Below are 23,740 nucleotides of genomic sequence, written 5' to 3'. Positions count from 1 at the left end.
AAAACATAAAAATATTATAACAAATGTGGCTGAGGATGTGCAGAAATTAGAACACTTGTGCACCATGGGTGGGAACGTAAATGGTGCCCCAACTGTGGAAAAGAGTATGATGCTTCCTAAAAAAAAAAAAATTAGAATTACCAGATGATCCAGCAATACCACTTGTGGGTATATATTGAAAAGAATTGAAAGCAGAGCAGAGACTCGGGCAGGTATTTCTACACCGGTGCTCACAGCAGCATTACTTACAATGCCCCAAAATGTAGAAACCATCCAAATGTCCTTCAGCAGATACATGGATTAAAAAAGTGTGTTCCATCCCCACAATGGAATTTTTTTTCTTTTTTTTCTTTTTTTTTTTTTTTTTTTGAGACGGAGTCTCACTCTGTCGCCCAGGCTGGAGTACAATGGTGTGATCTCAGTTCACTGCAACCTCCGCCTCCTGGCTTCAAGCGATCCTCCCATCTTAGCCTCCTGAGTAGCTGGGATTATAGGGCGCTACCATGCCCAGCTAAATTTTGTATATATATGTATATATATATACACACATATGTATATATACATATATATAATACATACATATGTATTTATTATATATATGTGTGTATATATATATATATAGAGAGAGAGAGAGAGAGACAGAGTCTCACTCTGTTGCCCAGGCTAGAGTGCAATGGCGAGATCTCGGCTCACTGCAATCTCCACCTCCTGGGTTCAAGCAATTCTCCTGTCTCAGCCTTCTGAGTAGCTGGGGTTACAGGTGCCTGCCACCATGCTCGGCTAATTTTTGTATTTTTGTAGAGACAGAGTTTCACCATGTTGGCCAGGCTGGTCTTGAACTCCTGACCTCAGGTGATCCGCCAGCCTTGGCCTCCCAAAATGCTGAGATGACAGGCGTGAGCCACCGTGCCCAGCCTAATTTTTGTATTTTTAGGAGAGACAGGCTTTCACCATGTTGGCCAGGCTGGTATTGAACTGCTGACCTCAAGTGATCCGCCTGCCTTGGCCTCCCAAAGTGCTGGGATTACAGGCGTGAGCCACCACTCCTGGCCCCCACAATGGAATATTATTCAGCCTTAAAAAGGAAGGACATTGTGACACATGCTACAATGTGGGTGAACCTTGAGGACAGTGTGCTAAGTGAAATAAGGCAGTCACAAAAAGACACATTCTGTATGATCCCACTTATGTGAGGTTCCTAGAGTCATCACATTCATAAAGACAGAAAGCAGAATAATGGGTGCGGGGGGCTGGGGAGGGGCAATGGGGAGCATAGTCCTTCCTGTCTCCCATTCAGTTCCTCGAACTAGAGAACAATAATCCTGACTCCATACACACACAGCCCACCTACGCACAGGAACTGGGGCAGAGACATCTACCAGTGTGGTGCTGATTGACAGAAGTGCCCCATTCTCTGCCTCTCCAGGGGTTCAGCTGCCCTTTCTTTTTTTTTTTTTTTTTTTTGAGATGGAGTCTCGCTCTGTCGCCCAGGCTGGAGTGCAGTGGCGCAATCTTGGCTCACTGCAAGCTCTGCCTCCCGAGTTCACGCCATTCTCCTGCCTCAACCTCCTGAGCGGCTGGGACTACAGGCGCCCGCCACCATGCCCAGCTAATTTTTGTATTTTTGGTGGAGACGGGGTTTCACCGTGATCTGAATCTCCTGACCTCGTGATCCGCCTGCCGCGGCCTCCCAAAGTGCTGGGATTACAGGCTTGAGCCACCGTGCCCAGCCTCAGCTACCCTTTCAAGCTCTACTTGTTCCTAGTCAATCCTAAGGTTACAAATTGACTAACTATCTCATGAGTATTGCTTTTCAGTCTCCCTGGAAAATCATCTAGGGCTACCTGCCCTTGGGAATGGCTTTCCAAATTTATTTTTTAATTTTTAATTATTTATTTTTTTGAGACGGAGTTTCACTCTTGTTGCCCAGGCTGGAGTGCGATGGCTCGATCTCAGCTCACCACAAACTCTGCCTCCCAGGTTCAAGCGATTCTCCTGCCTCAGCCTCCCAAGTAGCTGGGGTTACAGGCATGCACCACCACATCCGGCTAATTTTGTATTTTTAGTAGAGATGGGGTTTCTCCATGTTGGTCAGGCTGGTCTCGAACTCCCGACCTCAGGTGATCCACCCACCTCGGCCTCCCAAAGTGCTGGGATTATAGGTGTGGGCCATGCGCCCGGCCATAAATTTCAAGACCCCCGCCCCCACTAAGTATTACTACTAGTCTTGTTCAGCAATGCTGATCATGCTTTCACCCTTTTCGCCTCCTGCACGAGATGTCCCTATGACACAGCTCTCCATCTAAATTCTAGGAAACATCGGGTACTGTAGCATTTTTAAAGATAGAAAAGATTTAGCTGAGGTCAGGCGTGGTGGCTGACACCTGTAATCCCAACACTTTGGGAAGCCGAGGAGGGAGGACTGCTTGAGCCCAGGAGTTCGAGATCACTTTAGGCAATATAACAAGACTGCATCTCTACAATTAAAAAAAAAAAAAAATTAGCCAGGCATGGTGGTACATGCCTGTAGTCCCAGCGACTCAGGAGGCCGAGGTGGGAGGATTGCTTGAGCCCAAGAGATCAGGGCTGCAGTGGGCTACGATCACACCTCTGCCCTCCAGCCTGGGTGACAGAGCAAGACCCTGTTTCAAAAATAGAAGATTCAGCTAAGAACTAAGAATGTGTGAGGACCCAAGGTAAGAAATTACCCGAACTACTTGACATGGACAAGGCTATGACTAGGTCGTGAAATGTCGCTGTCTGTAGAACCTTTGGAATGCCTCTAAACAAACAGGAAACGTCCTTTTCTATTTCCAAATAGATCAAGTATTAGGTAACCAAAGTAACCAAATAGACTGAGATTCTTTTAGCTACGTAAATAATAACTAAATCTGATACATACAAGAAGATAAACTAAAAGGATTGGCCAGCAGGGGGCACTTGTGTCTTCCTCGCGGAGTGTAGCATCTACAAAATCTACTGGTGTTAAATCCTAATTCTGGGCCAGGCGCAATGGCCCAGGCCTGTAATCCCAGCACTTTGGGAGGCCGAGGCAGGTGGATCACCTGAGGTCAGGAATTCGAGACCAGCCTGTCTAATGTGGCAAAACCCCATCTCTATTAAAAATACAAAAATTAAGCTGGGCGCGGTGGCTCACGCCTGTAATCCCAGCACTTTGGGAGGCTGAGGCGGGTGGATCACGAGGTCAGGAGATCGAGACCATCCTGGCTAACATGGTGAAACCCTGTCTCTACTAAAAATAAAATAATAAAAAAATAGCCAGGTGTGGTGGCAGGCGCCTGTCGTCCCAGCTACTCGGGAGGCTGAGGCAGGAGAATGGCGTGAACCTGGGAGGTGGAACTTGCAGTGAGCTGAGATCCCGCCACTGCATTCCAGCCTAGGCGACAGAGTGAGACTCCATCTCAAAATAATAAAATAAAATAAAATAAAATAAAATAAAATAAAATAAAATAAATTAGCCAGGTGTGGTTGTGCGTGCCTGTAATCCCAGATACTTGGGAGGCTGAGGCAGGAGAATTACTTGAACCCAGGAGGTGGAGGTTGCAGTGAGCCAAGATCATGCCACTGCACTCCTGCCTGGGCGACAGAAAAAGATTCCATGTCAAAAAAAAAATCAATAAATAAATAAAATAAAATAATAAATCCTAACTCTGGCTGTGTGTGGTGTGTGGTGGCTAGTGCCTGTGATCCCAGTGCTTTGGGAGGCTGAGGCAGAAGGATCACTTGAGGCCAGGAGTTCGAAACCAGTCTGGACAACATAGTGAGACCTCATCTCTACTAAAAATTAAAAAAATTAGCTGGGCATAGTGGCACCCACCTGTAGTCCCAGCTCCTTGAGAGGCTGAGGCAGAAGGATTACTTGAGCCCAGGAGCTCGAGGCTACAGTGAGCTAAGATTGTACCACTGCACTCCAGTCTGGGCAACAGAGCAAGACCCTATCTCTAAAAACAACATATTAACTTTATATCATAGTGTTTAAATATTGTTAACTTTACTTTAAAAATATTGTTAACTCTCTAAAGAAAATACTGTTAACTCGGCCAGGTGCAATGGCTCATGCTTGTTATCCCAGCACTTTGGAAGGCTGAGGCGGGCAGATCACCTGAGGTCAAGAGTTTGTGACCAGCCTGGCCAGCATGGTGAAACCCCGTCTTTACTAAAAATACAAAAATTAGCTAGGCATAGTGGCACATGCCTGTAGTTCCAGCTACTCGGGAGGCTGAAGCAGGAGAATTGCTTGAACCCAGGAGGCAGAGGTTGCAGTGAGCTGAGATCACACCACTGTACTTCAGCCTGGGCAACAGAGCAAGATGCTGTCTCAAAAAATAAAATATTGTTAACTCTCTAAAAAAAATCCTAACTCTGCCACTTCCTGGTTCTGGGACCTGAGCCTTGTCATTTCACCTCCTTAGACTTCAGTTTCTTCAGCTGTAAAATGGGAAGGATAGCACTTGTCTTCCCAGGTTGTGGTGAGGACAAAAGTCACTCCACATAACACCTGCATGTAGCATCTTCTCTGCTAATGTTTTGACCCAGTAGACAAGACAGTGATGCAACAGGAAAAGATCAGGGCACATTCCGTACTGAAAGGAACACCCCAAAGGTGTGACATCAGTGACAGCCTGGCTGCCCAAAGCACCAGAAAGCCTGTCGTCACCAGAGGAACCAACCAGCCCAGCACTGCCCAACAAATAGCATCACTGAGGCGACCTTTGCAAGGTAGATGTCAACAGCAGTCATCACCGTGGAGACCACAGCCACCTCCACTGCCCTCCAGGCCACGTCTACCCAGAGCAGAGTTTGCAAAATCCACACCAGCCACGCCACATAGTGGATCCACATGATTCACAACAGCAGCCTCCCAAGGTCATGAATACAGCCATGAGTATGGGTTCTCCCAGCTGAGACCATAGCTACTCCTGGCTCAGTGATTCAGTCATTGAGGACAGTCTCCTGTGCTATTCCTGAGTCAATGCGATGTAGACGGTGTAGCTACTTCCACCCATGCTGATGCTCTGTTTGCCAAACAATCTGTGAAGATGGTGGAAGGATTCCCATTGTATCATGTTCTCATGTCTTACTTGGGTCAAAGCCATTATTTAACCCGGAATGCCTCACCTACTATCATCCCCAATTTCCCAATTCCTTTTTGGTCTACAAATCGTGCTTTCTTTCTTTCTTTTTCTTTCTTTCTTTTTTTTTTTTTTTAATTCGCGACAGGGTTTCACTCTTCTCACCCAGGCTGGAGTGCAATAGCACAGCCTCAGCTCACTGCAACCTCCGCCTTCTGGGTTCAAGCAATTATCCTACCTCAGCCTCCCAAGTAGCTGGGATTACAGGAACGTGCCACCGCTCCTGGCTAATTTTTGGTTCAAGTGGTCCTCCAACATCAGCCTGCTGAGAAGCTGGGACCACAGGCGAGCACCACCATGCCTGGTTAATTTTCTAAATTGTTTTGTAAAGGTGGGGTCTTGCTATATTGCCCAGGCTGGATTTGAACCCCTGGCCTCAAGTGATCCTCCTGCTCAGCATCCCAAAGTGCTGGGATTACAGGTGTGAACCATCATGCCCTGTTCTGAGCTTCCTTACTTAGGTGCTCTTTCCATCCTTTTCTCCTCTCAGGAACTCACGAGCCTGGGGGGAGTTCGGCATCCCCACGTGGAACCTCAGTACGGCCAACAAGCAGCCCTCTGGTGGAAAAATCAACAATCAGTCGTGCAGGTATGCTCCAATCTCATCTCCTCCACATTGTTATGGTTTCCTGGAGCTTTGTTAATCTCTTTGGAGACGAACATTTTGATCTTTTCCATAGGGGAAGTGAAAGGGACGCCTGTGTTGGAGTTTGCTCCCCAGCTACAGGGCTCCCTAACTTTTTATTTAACCTCCAGCTTTATGACCATGTACAAGTATGCAATTCTAATCTTCATCTTGTTTTGAGATTCTAATCCAGAGTAGTTGGAGGACAGGAAGCCCAGCCTATAACCCCTGATTTTTTTTTTTTTTTGAGATAGAGTCTCATTCTGTCACCCAGGCTGGAATGCAGTGGCACAATCTCAGCTGACTGCAACCCCTGCCTCCTGAGTTTAAGCAATTTTGGTGTCTCAGCCTCCTGAGTAGCTGGGATTACAGGCGCCTGCCACCACCCCCGACTAATTTTTGTATTTTTTGGTAGAGACGGAGTTTCACCATGTTGGTCAGGCTGGTCTTGAATTCCTGACCTCAAGTAATCTGCTCTCCTCAGGACTCTCTTGGAAGGATTTTTTTTTTTTTTTTTTTTAGATGGAGTTCTGCTCTTTGTCTCCCAGGCTGGAGTGCAATGGTGCGACCTTGGCTCACTACAACCTCCGCCTCCCGGGTTCAAGTGATTCTCGTCTCAGCCTCCCGAGTAGCTGGAATTACAGCCACCCGCCACCACGCCCAACTAGTTTTTGTATTTTTAGTAGAGACGGGGTTTAACCATGTTGGCCAGGCTGGTCTCGAACTCCTGACCTCAGGTGATCCACCCGCTTTGGCCTCCCAAAGTGCTGGGATTACAGGTGTGAGCCACCGCGCCCAGCAGGAACTCTTAGTTCAGAAGAAGAGTGAGCTAATAATGTATATATCTCATAGCACTTTTTTGCATCTAAGTTGTTCTATTTGGGATCAGAAGACTTTTCTTTTTTAAAATTTAGCATTTATTTTAAGTTTAGGGGTACATGTGTAAGCTTGTTATATAGGTAAACTTTTGCCATTGGGGTTGGTTTTACAGATTATTTCATCACCCAGGTATTAAGCCTAGGATCCATTAGTTATTTTTCCTGATCCTCTCCCTCCTCCCACCCTCCACCCTCCAATAGGCCCCTAATTAAACTAAAGAGCTTCTGCACAGTAAAGGAAACTATCAACAGAGTAAACAGACAACCTACAGAATGGGAGAAAAGCTTTACAAACTTTGCAACTGACAAAGGTCTAATATCCAGCATCTAAAAGAAACGTGACGGGTGTGGTGGCTCACACCTGTAATCCCAGCACTTTGGCGGATCACCTGAGGTTGGGAGTTCGAGACCAGCCTAACCAACATGGAGAAAGCCCATCTCTACTAAAAATACAAAAATTAGCCAGGCGTGGTGCCGCATGCCTGTAATTCCAGCTACTCCAGGGGCTGAGGCAGGAGAATTGCTTGAACCCGGAAGGTGGAGGTTGCAGTGAGCCGAGATTGCACCACTGCACTCCAGCCTGGGTGACAGAGCAAGACTCCACCTCAAAAAAAAAATAAATAAATAAAAGAAACATAAATGAATTTATAATAAAAAAACAGCAAAAAACAAAACAAACAAATAAAAAACATTAAAAAGTGGGCAAAGGACGTGGTTCTTGAATCATTTTGACCTGGATAAAATTGGTAGCTCCTGAGTAGAAAAGAAGATTGGGAAAGCATGAGGAATGAATTATAGTTTCACTTACCCCACCCGCCTAGGGAAAAACTCAATTCCTAGGAGAGGTAGCTTAGAACCAAGGTGGGCCTCATCTTGAGAGAAATCCATGAGCCATGCCTATCTTAGTCTGTATTGCATTGCTTATAGCAGAACAGCTGAAACTGGGTAATTTACAAAGAAAAATAATGTATCTACTGCAGATATGGAGGCTGGAAAGTTGAAATCCAGGGAAGCACACCTGGTAAGAGCCCTGTTGCTGGTGGGGGCTCTGTGGCATCCAGAGGTAGACAGGGCATCACATGTCAAGACAGCTGAGTGTGCTAATGTGGTAGCACAGGTCTCACTTCCTCTTTAAAGCTTTTCTTTTTTTTTCTTTTTTTTTTTTTTTTTTGAGATGGAGTCTCACTCTGTCACCCAGGATGGAGTGCAGTGCTGCGATCTTGGCTCACTGCAACCTCCACCTCCCGGGTTCAAGTGATTTTCCTCTCTCAGCCTCCCGAGTAGCTGGGACCACAGGTGTGCACCACTATGCCTGGCTAATTTTTGTATTTTTTGTAGAGACATGGTTTCACCATGTTGGCCAGGCTGGTCTCGAATTCCTGACTCCAAGTGATCCACCCGCCTCAGTCTCCCAAAGTGCTGGGATTACAAGCATGAGCCACCATGCCTGGCCTAAAACTTCTTTTAAAGCCACCAAGTCCCTTCCCATGATAGCCCACTAATCCATGGATTAGTCATGAATGGATTAGTCTATTCATAGGGACAGAGCCCTCATCACCCAATCACCTCTTAAAGGCCCCACCTCTCAATACTGCCACACTGGGGATTAAGTTTCAGCACAGTTTTGGAGGGGACATTCAAATCATAGCAATGCCCAAAGTGAAAAATCTTCCCTGCACTTTTCCCTCAACAAAAACAGCCAGAGATAGTGAGCTGCCAGGAAATTCTTTTTTTTTTTTTTCCTCTTCTGTCCTAAATCACCATCACTAGAACTTTACACGATTCAACCTCATTCTCTTCACCCTCTGGGTCATGAGATTTTATTTATTTATTTATTTATTTATTTATTTATTATTTTCTTGAGACAGACTCTCGCTCTGTCGCCCAGGCTGGAGTGCAATGGTGTGATCTTGGCTCACTGCAACCTCCACCTCCCGGGTTCAAGTGATTCTCCTTCCTCAGCCTCCCGAGTAGCTGGGATTACAGGCATGCGCCACCACACCCAGCTAATTTTTTGTATTTTTAGTAGAGATGGGGTTTCACCATATTAGCCAGGATGGTCTCCATCTTTTGACCTCATGATCCGCCCACCTCAGCCTCCCAAAGTGCTGGGATTATGGGCATGAGCCACCGCGCCTGGCTGGCCAGGGTCATGAGATTTTAATCAAGAGCAACTTCCACTGATTCCTGAGAGTGCATTTGTGGCTCCTGCTCTGATCTGAACAGAAGTGCCGTGTCTTCTCTGACCTCCACTTCTCAATTCAAGAGCCTTAGCATCTGCCAGTATCACACACCGAGCGTTAGCTCCAACTCATGGGGTTGTAGGTAGGGATTCCATCTGCATCTTTCTTTCTTTTTTTCTTTCTTTCCCTTCCTCCCTCCCTCCCTCCCTTCCTCCCTTTCTTTCCCTTTCTTTCTTCCTCTCTCCCTTCCTCCCTTCCTCCCTCCCTCCCTCTCTATCTCCTCTCTTTCTCTCTTCCTTTCTGTCTCCTTTCCTTTCTTTCTTTCTTTCTTTCTTTCTTTCTTTCTTTCTTTCTTTCTTTCTTTCTTTCTTCCTTTCTTTCTTTCTTTCTTTTCTTTCTTTCATATTTCTTTCTTTCTCTCTTCTCTTTTTCTTTCCCCTTCCTTCCTTCCTTCCTTCCTTCCTTCCTTCCTTCCTTCCTTCCTTCCTTCCATCCTTCCTTCTTTCTCTTTCTTTCTTTCTTTTTGAGACAGAGCTCTTATTGCCCAGGCTGGAGTGCAGTGGTGTGATCTTGGCTTACCACAACCTCTGCCTCCCGGGGTCAAGTGATTCTCCTGCCTCAGCCTCCCAAGTAGCTGGGATTACAGACACATGCCACCACACCCAATATTTATTTTTAAAATTTTTTTAAAATTATTTTTAAAAAATTAAAAACAATTTTGTATTTTTAATAGAGATGGGGTTTCTCCATGTTGGTCAGGCTGGTCTCAAACTCCTAGCCTAAGGTGATCCTCCCACCTCGGCCTCCCAAAGTGCTGGGATTACAGGCATGAGCCACTGCGCCCAGCCTGGATCTTGGTTTCTAAGACATCACACACACACACACACACACACACACACACACACACACACAGAGAGAGAGAGAGAGAGGATCATTAAGACATGATACACTAAGAAATTCTATTCTGCAGACACTGAGAATCCGTTAAAAAGTTTGAAGGGAAGAATTGAGATCTTCAGGTGTTTGTTTGAGGAAATTGTCTGTGGTTGAACTATCCTTTCCTTTCTCTCCCTGAGATTTAGTCTTCTCAATCAGAAGGGTTGCACAATTCCCCCAACCTCCATACATACAGCAGCTCTTCTAGACACAGGTTTTCCAGGTGAAATGCAGGGACCCCAGCCATATCTCCCACCCTGAGAAATTTTGGAGTTTTCAGGGAGCTCAGAAGCTCTGCAGAGACCACCCTCTCTGAAGGGATTGTTCTTAGACCTCCATCCAGAGGCAAATGTTGACCTGTCCATGCTGAAACCCACAGGCCTTCCTGGGTCATCTTCTCCCACCCACTCCTTGATGACAGGGAGCAGGAGCACTAAAGCCACACTGGAAATGGATTCAGGACTGACAGGAGCCATCTTGTCACCTAAGACATCTACAGGTGCAATTGTGGTAATGGAACGTACTCTGCCCTTTACTTACCCAGATAAGAGCTTGGCCAGTCCTGCATCTTCAGTCGTGGGAAGAACCACCCAGTCTTTGGGGGCGATGTCCTCTGCTCTCCCTGAGTCAACTTCTAGAGGAATTGCACATTCCGAGCAAAGAACCAGCCCATCGCTGAGTCCCCAGGTCAATGGAACTCCCTCTAGGAACTCACCTGCTACAAGCGTGGTTTCAGGATTGAGTTCCCCAAGGACCAAGACCAGTTCCACAGAAGGAAATTTTACCAAAGAAGCATCTACATACACACTCACTGTAGAGACCACAAGTGGCCCAGTCACTGAGAAGTACACAGTCCCCACTGAGACCTCAACAACTGAAGGTGACAGCACAGGGACCCCCTGGGACACAAGATATATTCCTGCAAAAATCACATCTCCAATGGAAACATTTGCAGATTCAACTGCATCCAAGGAAAATGTCCCAGTGTCTATGACTCCAGCTGAGACCACAGTTACTGACTCACATACACCAGGAAGGACAAACCCATCATTTGGGACAGTTTATTCTTCCTTCCTTGACTTATCGTCTAGAGGGACCCCAAATTCCAGAGGTGGAACAAGCCTGGAACTGATTCTATCAACCACTGGATATCCCTTCTCCTCTCCTGAACCTGGCTCCACAGGACACAGCAGAATAAGTACCAGTGGGCCTTTGTCATCATCTGCTTCAGTTCTCGATAATAAAATATCAGAGACCAGCATATTCTCAGGCCAGAGTATCACCTCCCCTCTGTCTCCTGGGGTGCCTGAGGCCAGAGCCAGCACCATGCCCAACTCAGCTATCCCTTTTTCCATGACACTAAGCAATGCAGAAACAAGTGCCAAAAGGGTCAGAAGTACAATTTCCTCTCTGGGGACTCCATCTACATCCACAGAGCAGACAGCAGAGACTATCCTTACCTTCCGTGCCTTCCCTGAGACCACGGATATACCCAGCACCCACATAGCCAAGACTTTGGCTTCAGAATGGTCAGGGAGTCCAGGTACCCTTGGTGGCACCAGCACTTCAGCGCTGACAACCACATCTCCACCTCCCACTTTAGTCTCAGAGGAGACCAACACCCATCACTCCACGAGTGGAAAGGAAACAGAAGGAACTTTGAATACATCTATGACTCCACTTGAGACCTCTGCTCTTGGAGAAGAGACTGAAATGACTGCCACCTTGGTCCCCACTCCAGGTTTTACCACTTTTGACAGCAAGATCAGAAGTCCATCTCAGGTCTCTTCATCCCACCCAACAAGAGAGCTCAGAACCACAGGCAGCACCTCTGGGAGGCAGAGTTCCAGCACAGCTGCCCACGGGAGCTCTGACATCCTGAGGGCAACCACTTCCAGCACCTCAACAGCATCATCGTGGGCCAGTGAAAGCACAGCTCAGCAATTTAGTGAACCCCAGTACACACAGTGGGTGGAGACAAGTCCTAGCATGAAAACAGAGAGACCCCCACCATCAACCAGTGTGGCAGCCCCTGTCACCACTTCTGTTCCCTCAGTGATCTCTGGCTTCACCACCCTGAAGACCAGCTCCACAAAAGGGGTTTGGCTTGAAGAAACATCTGCAGACACACTCATTGGAGAATCCACAGCTGGCCCAACCACCCATCAGTTTGCTCTTCCCACTGGGGTTTCAATGACAGGAGGCAGCAGCACCAGGGGAAGCCAGGGCACAACCCACCCACTCACCAGAGCCACAGCGTCATCTGAGACATCTGCAGATTTGACTCTGGCCATGAACGGTGTCCCAATGTCCATGTCTCCAGCAGTGAGCAAGACAGCTGCTGGCTCAAGTCCTCCAAGAGAGACAAACCCATCATATACATCACATACAATGGTTTCTTCTGTCATCCCTGAGACATCATCTCTAGAGTCCCCAGCTTCTAGGGAAGGAACCAGCCTGGGACTGACTCCATTAAACACTAGACATCCCTTCTCTTCCCCTGAACCAGACTCTGCAGGACACACCAAGATAAGCACCAGCATTCCTCTGTTGTCATCTGCTTCAGTTCTTGAGGATAAAGTGTCAGCAATCAGCACATTCTCACACCACAAAGTCACCTCATCTATGACCACAGGGACTCCTGAAATCTCAACAAAGACAAAACCCAGCTCAGCCATTCTTTTCTCCATGACCCCAAATAATGCAGCAACAAGTCCTGAAAGAGTCAGAAATGCAACTTCCTCTCTGACTCACCCATCTCCATCAGGGGAATGGACAGCAGGGAGTGTCCTCACCCTCAGCACCTCTGCTGAGACTACAGACTCACCTAGCATCCACCCAACTGGGACACTGGCTTCAGAATGGTCAGAGAGTCCTCGCACTCTCAGCCTCCCAAGTGTCTCTGGAGTGAAAACCACATTTTCTTCATCTACTCCTTCCACTCGTCTATTTACCAGTGGAGAAGAAACAGAGGAAACTTTGAATCCATCTGTGTCTCAACCTGAGACTTCTGTTTCCAGAGTAAGTGCTGGCACGTTGGCCAGCACCTCTGTCTCCACCCCAGTATTCCCCACCATGGACACCTGGACTACACATTCAGCTCAGTTCTCTTCATCCCACCTAGTGAGTGAGCTCAGAGCCAAGAGCAGTACCTCAGTTACAAACTCAACCGGTTCAGCTTTTCCTAAAATATCTCACCTCTCTGGGACAGCAACAATATCACAGACCAATACAGGCATGTTTAGTGACTCTGCTGCACCCCAAAGCACAACTTGGCCAGAGACTAGTCCCAGATTCAAGACAGGGTTACCTTCAGCAACAACCACTGTTTCAACCTCTGCCACTTCTCTCTCTGCTACTGTAATGGTCTCTAAATTCACTTCTCCAGTAACTAGTTCCACGGAAGCAACTTCTGTCAGGGAACCATCAACAACCATCCTCAAAACAGAGACCACGAATGGCCCAGGCACTATGGCTATGGCTTCTACCAGCATCCCAGTTGGAAAGGGCTACATTACTGAAGGAAGATTGGACACAACCCATCTGCCCATTGGAACCACAGCTTCCTCTGAGACATCTACGGATTTTACCATGACCAAAGAAAGTGTCTCAATGGCAGTATCTCCATCTCAGTCCATGGATGCTGCTGGCTCAAGCACTCCAGGAAGGACAAGCCAATTGATTGGCACGTTTTCTGATGATGTCTATCATTTAACATCTAGAGAAATTACAATACCTAGAGATGGAACAAGCTCAGCTCTGACTCCACAAATGACTGCAACTCGCCCTCTATCTCCTGATCCTGGCTCTGCTAGAAGCACCTGGCTTGGCATCTTGTCCTCATCTCCTTCTTCTCTTACTCCCAAAGTCACAATGAGCTCCACATTTTCAACTCAGAGAGTCACCACAAGCATGATAATGGACACAGTTGAAACTAGTCAATGGAACATGCTCAACTTACCTTCCACAACTTCCTTGACACCAAGTAATATTCCAACAAGTGGTGCCATAGGAAAAAGCGCCCTGGTTCCCTTGGACACTCCATCTCCAGCCACATCAATGGAGGCATCAGAAGGGGGACTCCCGACCCTCAGCACCTACCCTGAATCAACAAACACACCCAGCATCCGCCTTGGAGCACACGCTAGTTCAGAAAGTCCAAGCACCATCAACTTTACCATGGCTTCAGTAGTAAAAACTGGCTCTTACACACCTTTCACCTTCCCCTCAATAGAGACCCACATTCATGTATCAACAGCCAGAATGGAGACAGATGAAATTGCTTACTCTTCTGGGTCTTCACCTGAGATGACAGCTCCTGGAGAGACTAACACTGGTAGTACCTGGGCCCCCACCACCTACATCACCACTACGGATCCTAAGGATACAAATTCAGCTCAGGTCTCTACACCCCACTCAGTGAGGACACTCAGAACCACAGAAAACCATCCAAAGACAGAGTCCACCACCCCAGCTGCTTACTCTGGAAGTCCTAAAATCTCAAGTTCACCCAATCTCACCAGTCCGGCCACAAAAGCATGGACCATCACAGACACAACTGAACACTCCACTCAATTACATTACACAAATTTGGCAGAAAAATCATCTGGATTTGAGACACAGTCAGCTCCAGGTCCTGTCTCTGTAGTAATGCCTACCTCCCCTACCATTGGAAGCAGCACATTGGAACTAACTTCTGATGTCCCGGGGGAACCCCTGGTCCTCGCTACCAGTGAGCAGACCACAATCACTCTCCCCATGGCAACATGGCTGAGTACCAGTTTGACAGAGGAAATGGCTTCAACAGACCTGGATATTTCAAGTCCAAGTTCACCCATGAGTACATTTGCTATTTTTCCACCTATGTCCACACCTTCTCATGAACTTTCAAAGTCAGAGGCAGATACCAGTGCCATTAGAAATATAGATTCAACCACGTTGGATCAGCACCTAGGAATCAGGAGTTTGGGCACAACTGGGGACTTAACAACTGTTCCTATCACCCCACTGACAACCACGTGGACCAGTGTGATTGAACACTCAACACAAGCACAGGACACCCTTTCTGCAACAATGAGTCCTACTCATGTGACACAGTTACTCAAAGATCAAACATCTATACCAGCCTCAGCATCCCCTTCCCATCTTACTGAAGTCTACCCTGAGCTCAGGACACAAGGGAGAAGCTCCTCTGAGGCAACAACTTTTTGGAAACCATCTACAGACACACTCTCCAGAGAGACTGAGACTGGCCCAACAAACATTCAATCCACTCCACCCATGGACAACGCAACAACAGGGAGCAGTAGTAGTGGAGTCACCCTGGGCACAGCCCACCTTCCCATAGGAACATCCTCCCCAGCTGAGACATCCACAAACATGGCACTGGAAAGAAGCAGTTCTACAGCCACTGTCTCTATGGCTGGGACAATGGGACTCCTTGTTACTAGTGCTCCAGGAAGAAGCATCAGCCAGTCATTAGGAAGAGTTTCCTCTGTCCTTTCTGAGTCAACTACTGAAGGAGTCACAGATTCTAGTAAGGGAAGCAGCCCAAGACTGAACACACAGGGGAATACAGCTCTCTCCTCCTCTCTTGAACCCAGCTCTGCTGAAGGAAGCCAGATGAGCACAAGCATCCCTCTACCCTCATCTCCTACAACTCCTGATGTGGAATTCATAGGGGGCAGCACATTTTGGACCAAGGAGGTCACCACAGTTATGACCTCAGACATCTCCAAGTCTTCAGCAAGGACAGAGTCCAGCTCAGCTACCCTTATGTCCACAGCTTTGGGAAGCATTGAAAATACAGAAAAAGAAAAACTCAGAACTGCCTCTACGGATCTTCCATCTCCAACTCCATCAATGGAGGTGACATCATGGCATTCTCTCACTCTCAGTAATGCCCCCAAGACCACAGATTCACTTGACCTCAGCCATGGGGTGCACACCAGCTCTGCAGGGACTTTGGCCACTGACAGGTCATTGAATACTGGTGTCACTAGAGCCTCCAGATTGCAAAACGGCTCCGATACCTCTTCTAAGTCCCTGTCTATGGGAACCAGCACTCACACTTCCATGACTTACACAGAGAAGAGTGAAGTATCTTCTTCAATCCATCCCCCGCCTGAGACCTCAGCTCCTGAAGCAGAGACCACTTTGACTTCCACTCCTGGAAACAGGGCCATAAGCTTAACATTGCCTTTTTCATCCATTCCAGTGGAAGAAGTCATTTCTACAGACATAACCTCAGGACCAGACATCAACTCAGCACCCATGACTCATTCTCCCATCACCCCACCAACAATTGTATGGACCAGTACAGGCACAATTGAACAGTCCACTCAATCACTACATGCAGTTTCTTCAGAAAAAGTTTCTGTGCAGACACAGTCAACTCCATATACCAACTCTGTGGCAGTGTCTGCTTCCCCTACCCATGAGAATTCAGTCTCTTCTGGAAGCAGCACACCGTCTCCATATTCCTCAGCCTCACTTGAATCCTTGGATTCCACAATCAGTAGGAGGAATGCAATCACTTCCTGGCTATGGGACCTCACTACATCTCTCCCCACTACAACTTGGCCAGGTACTAGTTTATCTGAGGCACTGTCCTCAGCTCATTCTGGGGTTTCAAACCCAAGTTCAACTACGACCAAATTTCCACTCTTTTCAGCTGCATCCACATCTGCTGCTAAGCAAAGAAATCCAGAAACAGAGACCCATGGTCCCCAGAATACAGCCCCGAGTACTTTGAGCACTGATGCATCCTCGGTCACAGGTCTTTCTGAGACTCCTGTGGGGGCAAGTATCAGCTCTGAAGTCCCTCTTCCAATGGCCACAACTTCTAGATCAGATGTTTCTGGCCTTAAATCTGAGAGTACTGCTAACCTGAGTTTAGGCACAGCCTCTTCAGCAGGGACCGAATTAACCAGGACAATATCCCTGCCCACTTCAGAGTCTTTGGTTTCCTTTAGAATGAACAAGGATCCATGGACAGTGTCAATCTCTTTGGGGTCCCATCCAACTACTAATACAGAAACAAGCATCCCAGTAAACAGCGCAGGTGCACCTGGCTTGTCCACAGTAGCATCAGATGTAATTGACACACCTTCAGATGGGGCTGAGAGTATTTCCACTGTCTCCTTTTCCCCCTCCCCTGATACTGAAGTGACAACTGTCTCACATTTCCCAGAAAAGACAACTCATTCATTTAGAACCATTTCATCTCTCACTCCTGAGTTGACTTCAAGAGTGACACCTACTCCTGGGGATTGGATGAGTTCGGCTATGTCTACAAAGCCCACAGGAGCCAGTCCCTCCATTACACTGGGAGAGAGAAGGACAATCATCTCTGCTGCTCCACCCACTTACCCTATAGTTCTCACTGCTAGTTTCACAGAGACCAGCACAGTTTCACTGGATAATGAAACTACAGTAAAAACCTCAGATATCCTTGACGCACGGACAACAAATGAGCTCCCCTCAGATAGCAGTTTTTCTGATCTGATCAACACCTCCATAGCTTCCTCAACTATGGATGTCACTAAAACAGCCTCCATCAGTCCCACTAGCATCTCAGGAATGACAGCAAATTCCTCCCCATCTCTCTTCTCTTCAGATAGATCCCAGGTGCCCACATCTACAACAGAGACAAATACAGCCACCTCTTCATCTGTTTCCAGTAACGCCTATTCTCTTGATGGGGGCTCCAATGTGGGTGGCACTCCATCCACTTTACCACCCTTTACAATCACCCACCCTGTCGAGACAAGCTCGGCCCTATTAGCCTGGTCTAGACCAGTAGGAACTTTCAGCACCATGGTCAGCACTGACACTGCCGCCGGACAAAATCCTACCTTTAGCAATTCTGTGGTGACTTCTGTTCCAGCACCAGGTACATGGACCAGTGTAGGCAGTACTACTGACTTACCTGCCATGGGCTCTCTCAAGACAAGTCCTGCAGGAGAGACACACTCACTTCCAGCATCAACTGTTGAATCAGCCACTGCCTTCACTCCCCATCTCTCAGCAGCAGTGGTCACTGGATCCAGGGCTACATCAGAAGCCAGTCTTCTCACTATGAGTGAAAGCAAAGCCATTCATTCTTCACCACGGACCCCAACTACACCCACCTCTGGAGCAAGCTGGGAAACTTCAGCTACTCCTGAGAGCCTTTTGGTAGTCACTGAGACTTCAGACACAACACTCACCTCAAAGATTTCGGTCACAGATACCATCTTGTTTTCAACTGTGTCCACACCACCTTCTAAACTTCCAAGTACAGGGACTCTCTCTGGAGCTTCCTTCCCTACTTTACTCCCGGACACTCCAGCCATCCCTCTCACTGCCACTGAGCCAACAAGTTCATTAGCTACATCCTTTGATTCCACCCCACTGGTGACTATAACTTCGGATAGTCTTGGCACAGTCCCAGAGACTACCCTGACCATGTCAGAGACCTCAAATGGTGATGCACTGGTTCTTAAGACAGTAAGTAACCCAGACAGGAGCATCCCTGGAATCACTATCCAAGGAGTAGCAGAAAGTCCACTCCATCCTCCTTCCACTTCCCCTTCTAAGATTGTTGCTCCACGGAACACAACCTATAAAGGTTCAACCACTGTGACACTTTCTACTTTGCCTGCAGGAACTACTGGTTCCCTTGTATTCAGTCAGAGTTCTGATAACTCAGAGAAAACGGCTTTGGTGGACTCATCAGCTGGGCTTGAGAGGCCATCTATGATGCCACTAACCACAGGAAGCCAGGGTTTGGCCAGCTCTGGAGGAATCATAAGTGGGTCCACTCACTCAACTGGAACCAAAACATTTTCTTCTCTCCCTCTGACCACGAACCCAGGTGAGGTAACAGCCATGTCTGAAATCACCACGAACAGACTGACAGCTACTCAATCAACAGCACCCAAAGGGATACCTGTGAAGCCCACCACTACTGAGTCAGGACTCCTAACACCTGTCTCTGCTTCCCCAAGCCCATCAAAGGCCTTTGCATCACTGACTACTGCTCCCCCAACTTGGGGGATCCCACAGTCCACCTTGACCTTTGAGTTTTCTGAGGTCCCAAGTTTGGATACTAAGTCCGCTTCTTTACCAACTCCTGGACAGTCCCTGAACACCACTCCAGACTCAGATGCAAGCACAGCATCTTCCTCACTGTCCAAGTCTCCAGAAAAAAACCCAAGGGCAGGGATGATGACTTCCACAAAGGCCATAAGTGCAAGCTCAGTTCAATCAACAGCTTTTACTGAAATCCCTGAGGGATCTGCCTCCCCTTCTATGGCAGGACATGAACCCAGAATCCCCACTTCAGGAACAGGGGACCCTAAATATGCCTCAGAGAGCATGTCTTATCCAGACCCAAGCAAGGCATCATCAGCTATGACCTCGACCTCTCTTGCATCAAAACTCACAACTCTCTTCAGCACAGGTCAAGCAGCAAGGTCTGGTTCTAGTTCCTCTCCCATAAGCCTACCCACTGAGAAAGAAACCAGCTTCCTTTCCCCCACTGCATCCACCTCCAGAAAGACTTCACTCTTTCTTGGACCTTCCATGGCAAGACAGCCCAACACATTGGTGCATCTTCAGACTTCAGCTCTGACACTTTCTCCAACATCCACTCTAAATATGTCCCAGGAGGAGACTCCTGAGATAACTTCAAGCCAGACCACTACAGAAGAAGAGAGCACAACAGCTGAAACACAGATGTTAACCTTCATACCATCTGAGACCCCGACATCCTTGTTACCTGTCTCTTCTCCCACAGAACCCACAGCCAGAAGAAAGGGTTCTCCAGAAACATGGGCAAGCTCTATTTCAGTTCCTGCCGAGACCTCCTTGGTTGAAAGTAAGAATGCCCTGCTCCTTCCCCAAGTGTGCTGGGGATGAATCTGGAAATAAATTACATATTTTTTATTTTTTAAACTTTTACATTTGAAAATATAAATATTTTAGGTTCAGGGAACATGTGCAGGTTTGTTATATAGGTAAATGGCATGTCACGGGGCCTTGGGGCACAGATTACATCATCAGCCAGATAATAAGCCTAGTACCTGATTGGTAGATTTTTTTTTTATCTTCTCCCTCCTCCCAGTCTCCACCCTCAATTCACATGTCTCCATGTGTACTCAAGGTTTAGTTCCCACTTATAAGTGAGAACATGCGGTATTTGTAAACTACATCTTTATTTTTGCTAACCTTGAACTGAAATTTAGCATTTGTTGTATTGATGCATAGAGGTAACAAAACAAACCACATGAATCCTAGCGGTGCCTGTGCCTTTGCCAACAACAGAAATTCCGGACACTTTCATATCCTATGACAGTTGTTGCAAGCACTTTTAAAAATCATGTATGACTTTATTCATAATTATGGTGGTTATTAGACTTTTCTTTTTTTTTTTCTTTTTTTTTTCTTTTTTTTTTTTGAGACGGAGTCTTGCTCTGTCACCCAGGCTGGAGTGCAGTGGCGCAATCTCGGCTCACTGCAAGCTCTGCTTCCCGGGTTCACGCCATTCTCCTGCCTCAGTCTCCCGAGTAGCTGGGACTACAGGCGCCCGCCACCACGCCCGGCTAATTTTTTGTATTTTTAGTAGAGACGGGGTTTCACCGTGGTCTCGATCTCCTGACCTCGTGATCCGCCCGCCTCGGCCTCCCAAAGTGCTGGGATTACAAGCGTGAGCCACCGCGCCCAGCCTGGTTATTAGACTTTTCAATGGATCTTATTTAATGAGTTAGTTAAAGAAGTGCCTGTATTAGTGTATTACATTTGTTTATTAAGATCTTGATAACATTTCAATATAATCATTTCCTTTGTTTTTTAAATTTTAGATTCAGGGGTATATGCGCAGGTTTGTTATGTGGATATACTGCATAATGGTGAGGTTTGGCTTCTAGCGGACCCATCAGCCAAACAGTGAATGTTGTACCCAATAAGTAGTTTTTCAATCCTCACTTCACTCCGAGCTTCCTCTATTTTGGAGTCCCAGTGTCTATTATTTCTATCTTTACATCCACATGTACCCATTGTTTAGCTCCCACTTATAAATGAGAACGTGCAGTATTTAATTTTCTGCTTTTGAGTTATTTTGCTTAGGATGATGGCCTTCAGCTCCATCCATGTTGCTTTAAAGAACATGATTTCATTCTTTTTTATGGCTGCATAGTACTCCAAGGTGTACATGTACCAGATTTTCTTTACCAACAATGATTTCCTTTGTAATCTAATATTTTATAGTTATTTTATGTTTTATTCTATATTTTTATTTTAATTTATAAAGGAATTCATATGGTTCACAAGCCTGTCAAAGGGACCTATAATAAAAAGAGGTTAAGAATCCATACTCTAAACAGAATATTACTCCATTTTATTTCATTTATTTTTAAAGAGACAGTCTCACTCTGTCATCCAGGCTGGAGTGCAGTGGAGTGATCATAGCTCACTGCAACCCTGAACTCTTGGGCACAAGCAATTCTCCTGCTGCATCCTCCAGAGAAGCTGGGACTACAGGTGCACATCACCGTGCCCAGCTAATTTTAAAAATTATTTTGTAGAGATGGTGTCTCGCTATCCTACCCAGGCTGGTTTCAAACTCCTGGGCTCAGGCAATCCTCCCACTTTGACCTCCCAAAGTGTTGAGATTACAGGGGCAAGCCACTGTGCCTGGCCACTTGTCACATTTTAATTTGTGATTACTTATAAAATGAACCCCTTCCCATCTGAGATCTGTCAGTCTTTCTCGTGACGGTGCCTGGTGTCTGCTTTCTACCATGTCCTGTTAGACTAGTGTTTGATGGGAGGTCACCTGGGCAGCTGTCCAGCTCACTCGCTGGGCTCTCGAGCCTCTGAGTTGAAGCAAAATAGAAAGATCAGTCAATGTAAAGAAAGCTCAAAAACTGACATTCTGAAGTAATGGATAGCTGAACCTTCCTATTGCCCTTTTCTTTCAGCAACTGATGGAACGCTAGTGCCCACCACAAAGATGTCAAGCCAGGCAGCACAAGGAAATTCCACGTGGCCTGCCCCAGCAGAGGAGACGGGGACCAGTCCAGCAGGTAAATATAGATCTTGTTTCCATTTCTGCTCTGCTAATGTCACCCAAGCCTTTTTTTCTTTTCTTTTCTTTCTTTTTTCTTTCGTTTCTTTTCTTTTCTTTCCTTTTCTTTTCTTTCTCTCCCTCTTTCTTTTTCTTTCTAAATTCTTTCTTTTTTTCTTTCTTTCTTTCCTTTCTTCTTTCTTTTCTTTCTTTCTTTCTCTCTTTCTTTCTTTCTCTTGTTCTTTTGAAATTTTTTTGTTTTTTTGCTTTATTTTTTTTTCACCCAAGCCTTAAGGCCAGTTTGGGCCACATAGTGAGACCCCACCTCTACAAAAAAAAATTAAAAAAAAATAAGTTGGGCATCGTGCAGGCCTGTAGTCTCAGCTACTCAAGAGGCCAAGGTGGGAGGATAGCTTGCTGCTGACTAAAAGTGCTGCTTATTGATTCTGGGAAGAAAAAATATACAAGGCTTCAGTTTCATTATTTTATAAGTAAATGCTAGCAACTTTTCTTTTTCTTTCTTTGTTTCTCTCTTTCTCTCCTCTCCTTCTCTTCTTTCTTTCTGTCTCTCTTTCTCCTCTCCTTCTCTTTCTTCTCTTCTTTCTTTCTTTCTCTCTTTCATTTTTGAGACACGGTCTCATTCTGTCACTCAGGCTGGAGTACCATGATGTATACTCACTGCAGTACTCACTGTACTCACTGCAGCCTCAAATTGCTGGGCTCAAGCTATCCTCTCACCTCAGCCTCCTGAGTAGCTGGGAAGCTGTCCAGCTCACTCACTGGGCTCTGGAGCCTCTGCACTATGCCCAGCTTATTGTTTTTTTTTTTATTTTTTTTTGTACAGAAGGGGTCTCACTATGTGGCCCAAGCTGGTCTTAAACTCCTGGCTCTAAGAGATCCTCCCACCTCAGCCTCCCAAAGTGCAGGGATTACAGGTGTGAGCCACTGTGCCCAGCCTAGACAGCATTTTTTTTTTTTTTTTGAAACAAGGTCTCCCTCTATTGCCCAGGCTGGAGTGCAATGGCATGATCATGGCTCACTGTAGCCTCAGCCTCCTCAGTCTCAAGCAATCCTCCAACTTCAGCCTCCCCCAGCAGCTAGAACTGCAGGTGATCATCACCAATTAGCCTGGTTAATTGTGTGTGTATTTCTTAAATTTTTGGAAAGGTAGTTCTCACTATATTGCTTGGGCTGGTCTCAAACTCCTGGGCTCAAATGATTCACCTACCTTGGCCTCTGTAAGCACTGGGATTACAGGCTTGAGCCACCACACCCGGCAAGGACTAGGTTTTAAAATAGGTTCCTAGGCTGGGTGTGGTGGCTTACGCCTGTAATCCCAGCACTTTGGGAGGCCGAGGTGGGCGGATCACGAGGTCAGGAGTTTGAGACCAGCCTGGCCAACATAGTGAAACCCTGTCTCTACTAAAAATACAAAAAATTAGCTGGGCATAGTGGCACACACCTGTAATCCCAGCTACTCGGGAAGCTGAGGCAGGAGAATCGCTTGAACCCGGGAGGCAGAGGTTGCAGTGAGCCGAGATCACGCTATTGCTCTCCAGCCTGGGTGACAGAGCTAGACTCCATCTCAAAAAAAAAAAAAAAAATAGGTTCCTTTGACTTCTTGACACTCTTCTCTGAGGATATTGATTACTTTTTCCTGATAGATGTTACTAACTGAACACTTCTGTTGCTTCAACTTACTAATTTACATGATCAATAGCCAATTAATTCAGCAGGAGAGAATGCTACAGAGTCGATTCCTTCTGTACTTTCTTCTGCTCCAGAGTCAAGGATCTTTCTAAATCAGAGACCATCACTGTGTTCACAGGGAGGGCATAGGTGAACTTGAGATGGCAAATGTTGCCTTTGCTACTATGGAATAAGAGATTATGGATTGAAGTCCTTGGCAGTGCCAA

The 23,740-nt window shown here is 46.6% G+C and overlaps 1 protein-coding gene across 1 annotated transcript in view; it reads left to right on the top strand.

Moving 5' to 3' along the window:
- MUC16 (mucin 16, cell surface associated) overlaps positions 1–23,740 on the top strand; it is a 215,135-nt gene that overhangs the window by 73,348 nt on the left and 118,047 nt on the right. Inside the window, exons 4-6 of the mRNA XM_055237836.1 lie at positions 5,644–5,742; positions 10,320–19,637; positions 21,739–21,843. Of these exons, the coding sequence (XP_055093811.1) occupies positions 5,644–5,742; positions 10,320–19,637; positions 21,739–21,843 (9,522 nt within the window). The remainder of the gene's footprint in view (positions 1–5,643; positions 5,743–10,319; positions 19,638–21,738; positions 21,844–23,740) is intronic.

The sequence above is a fragment of the Symphalangus syndactylus genome, chromosome 13, assembly GCF_028878055.3.
Source record: "Symphalangus syndactylus isolate Jambi chromosome 13, NHGRI_mSymSyn1-v2.1_pri, whole genome shotgun sequence".
NCBI classification, from domain to species: domain Eukaryota; kingdom Metazoa; phylum Chordata; class Mammalia; order Primates; family Hylobatidae; genus Symphalangus; species Symphalangus syndactylus.
This window is presented reverse-complemented; position numbering and strand designations above follow the sequence as displayed.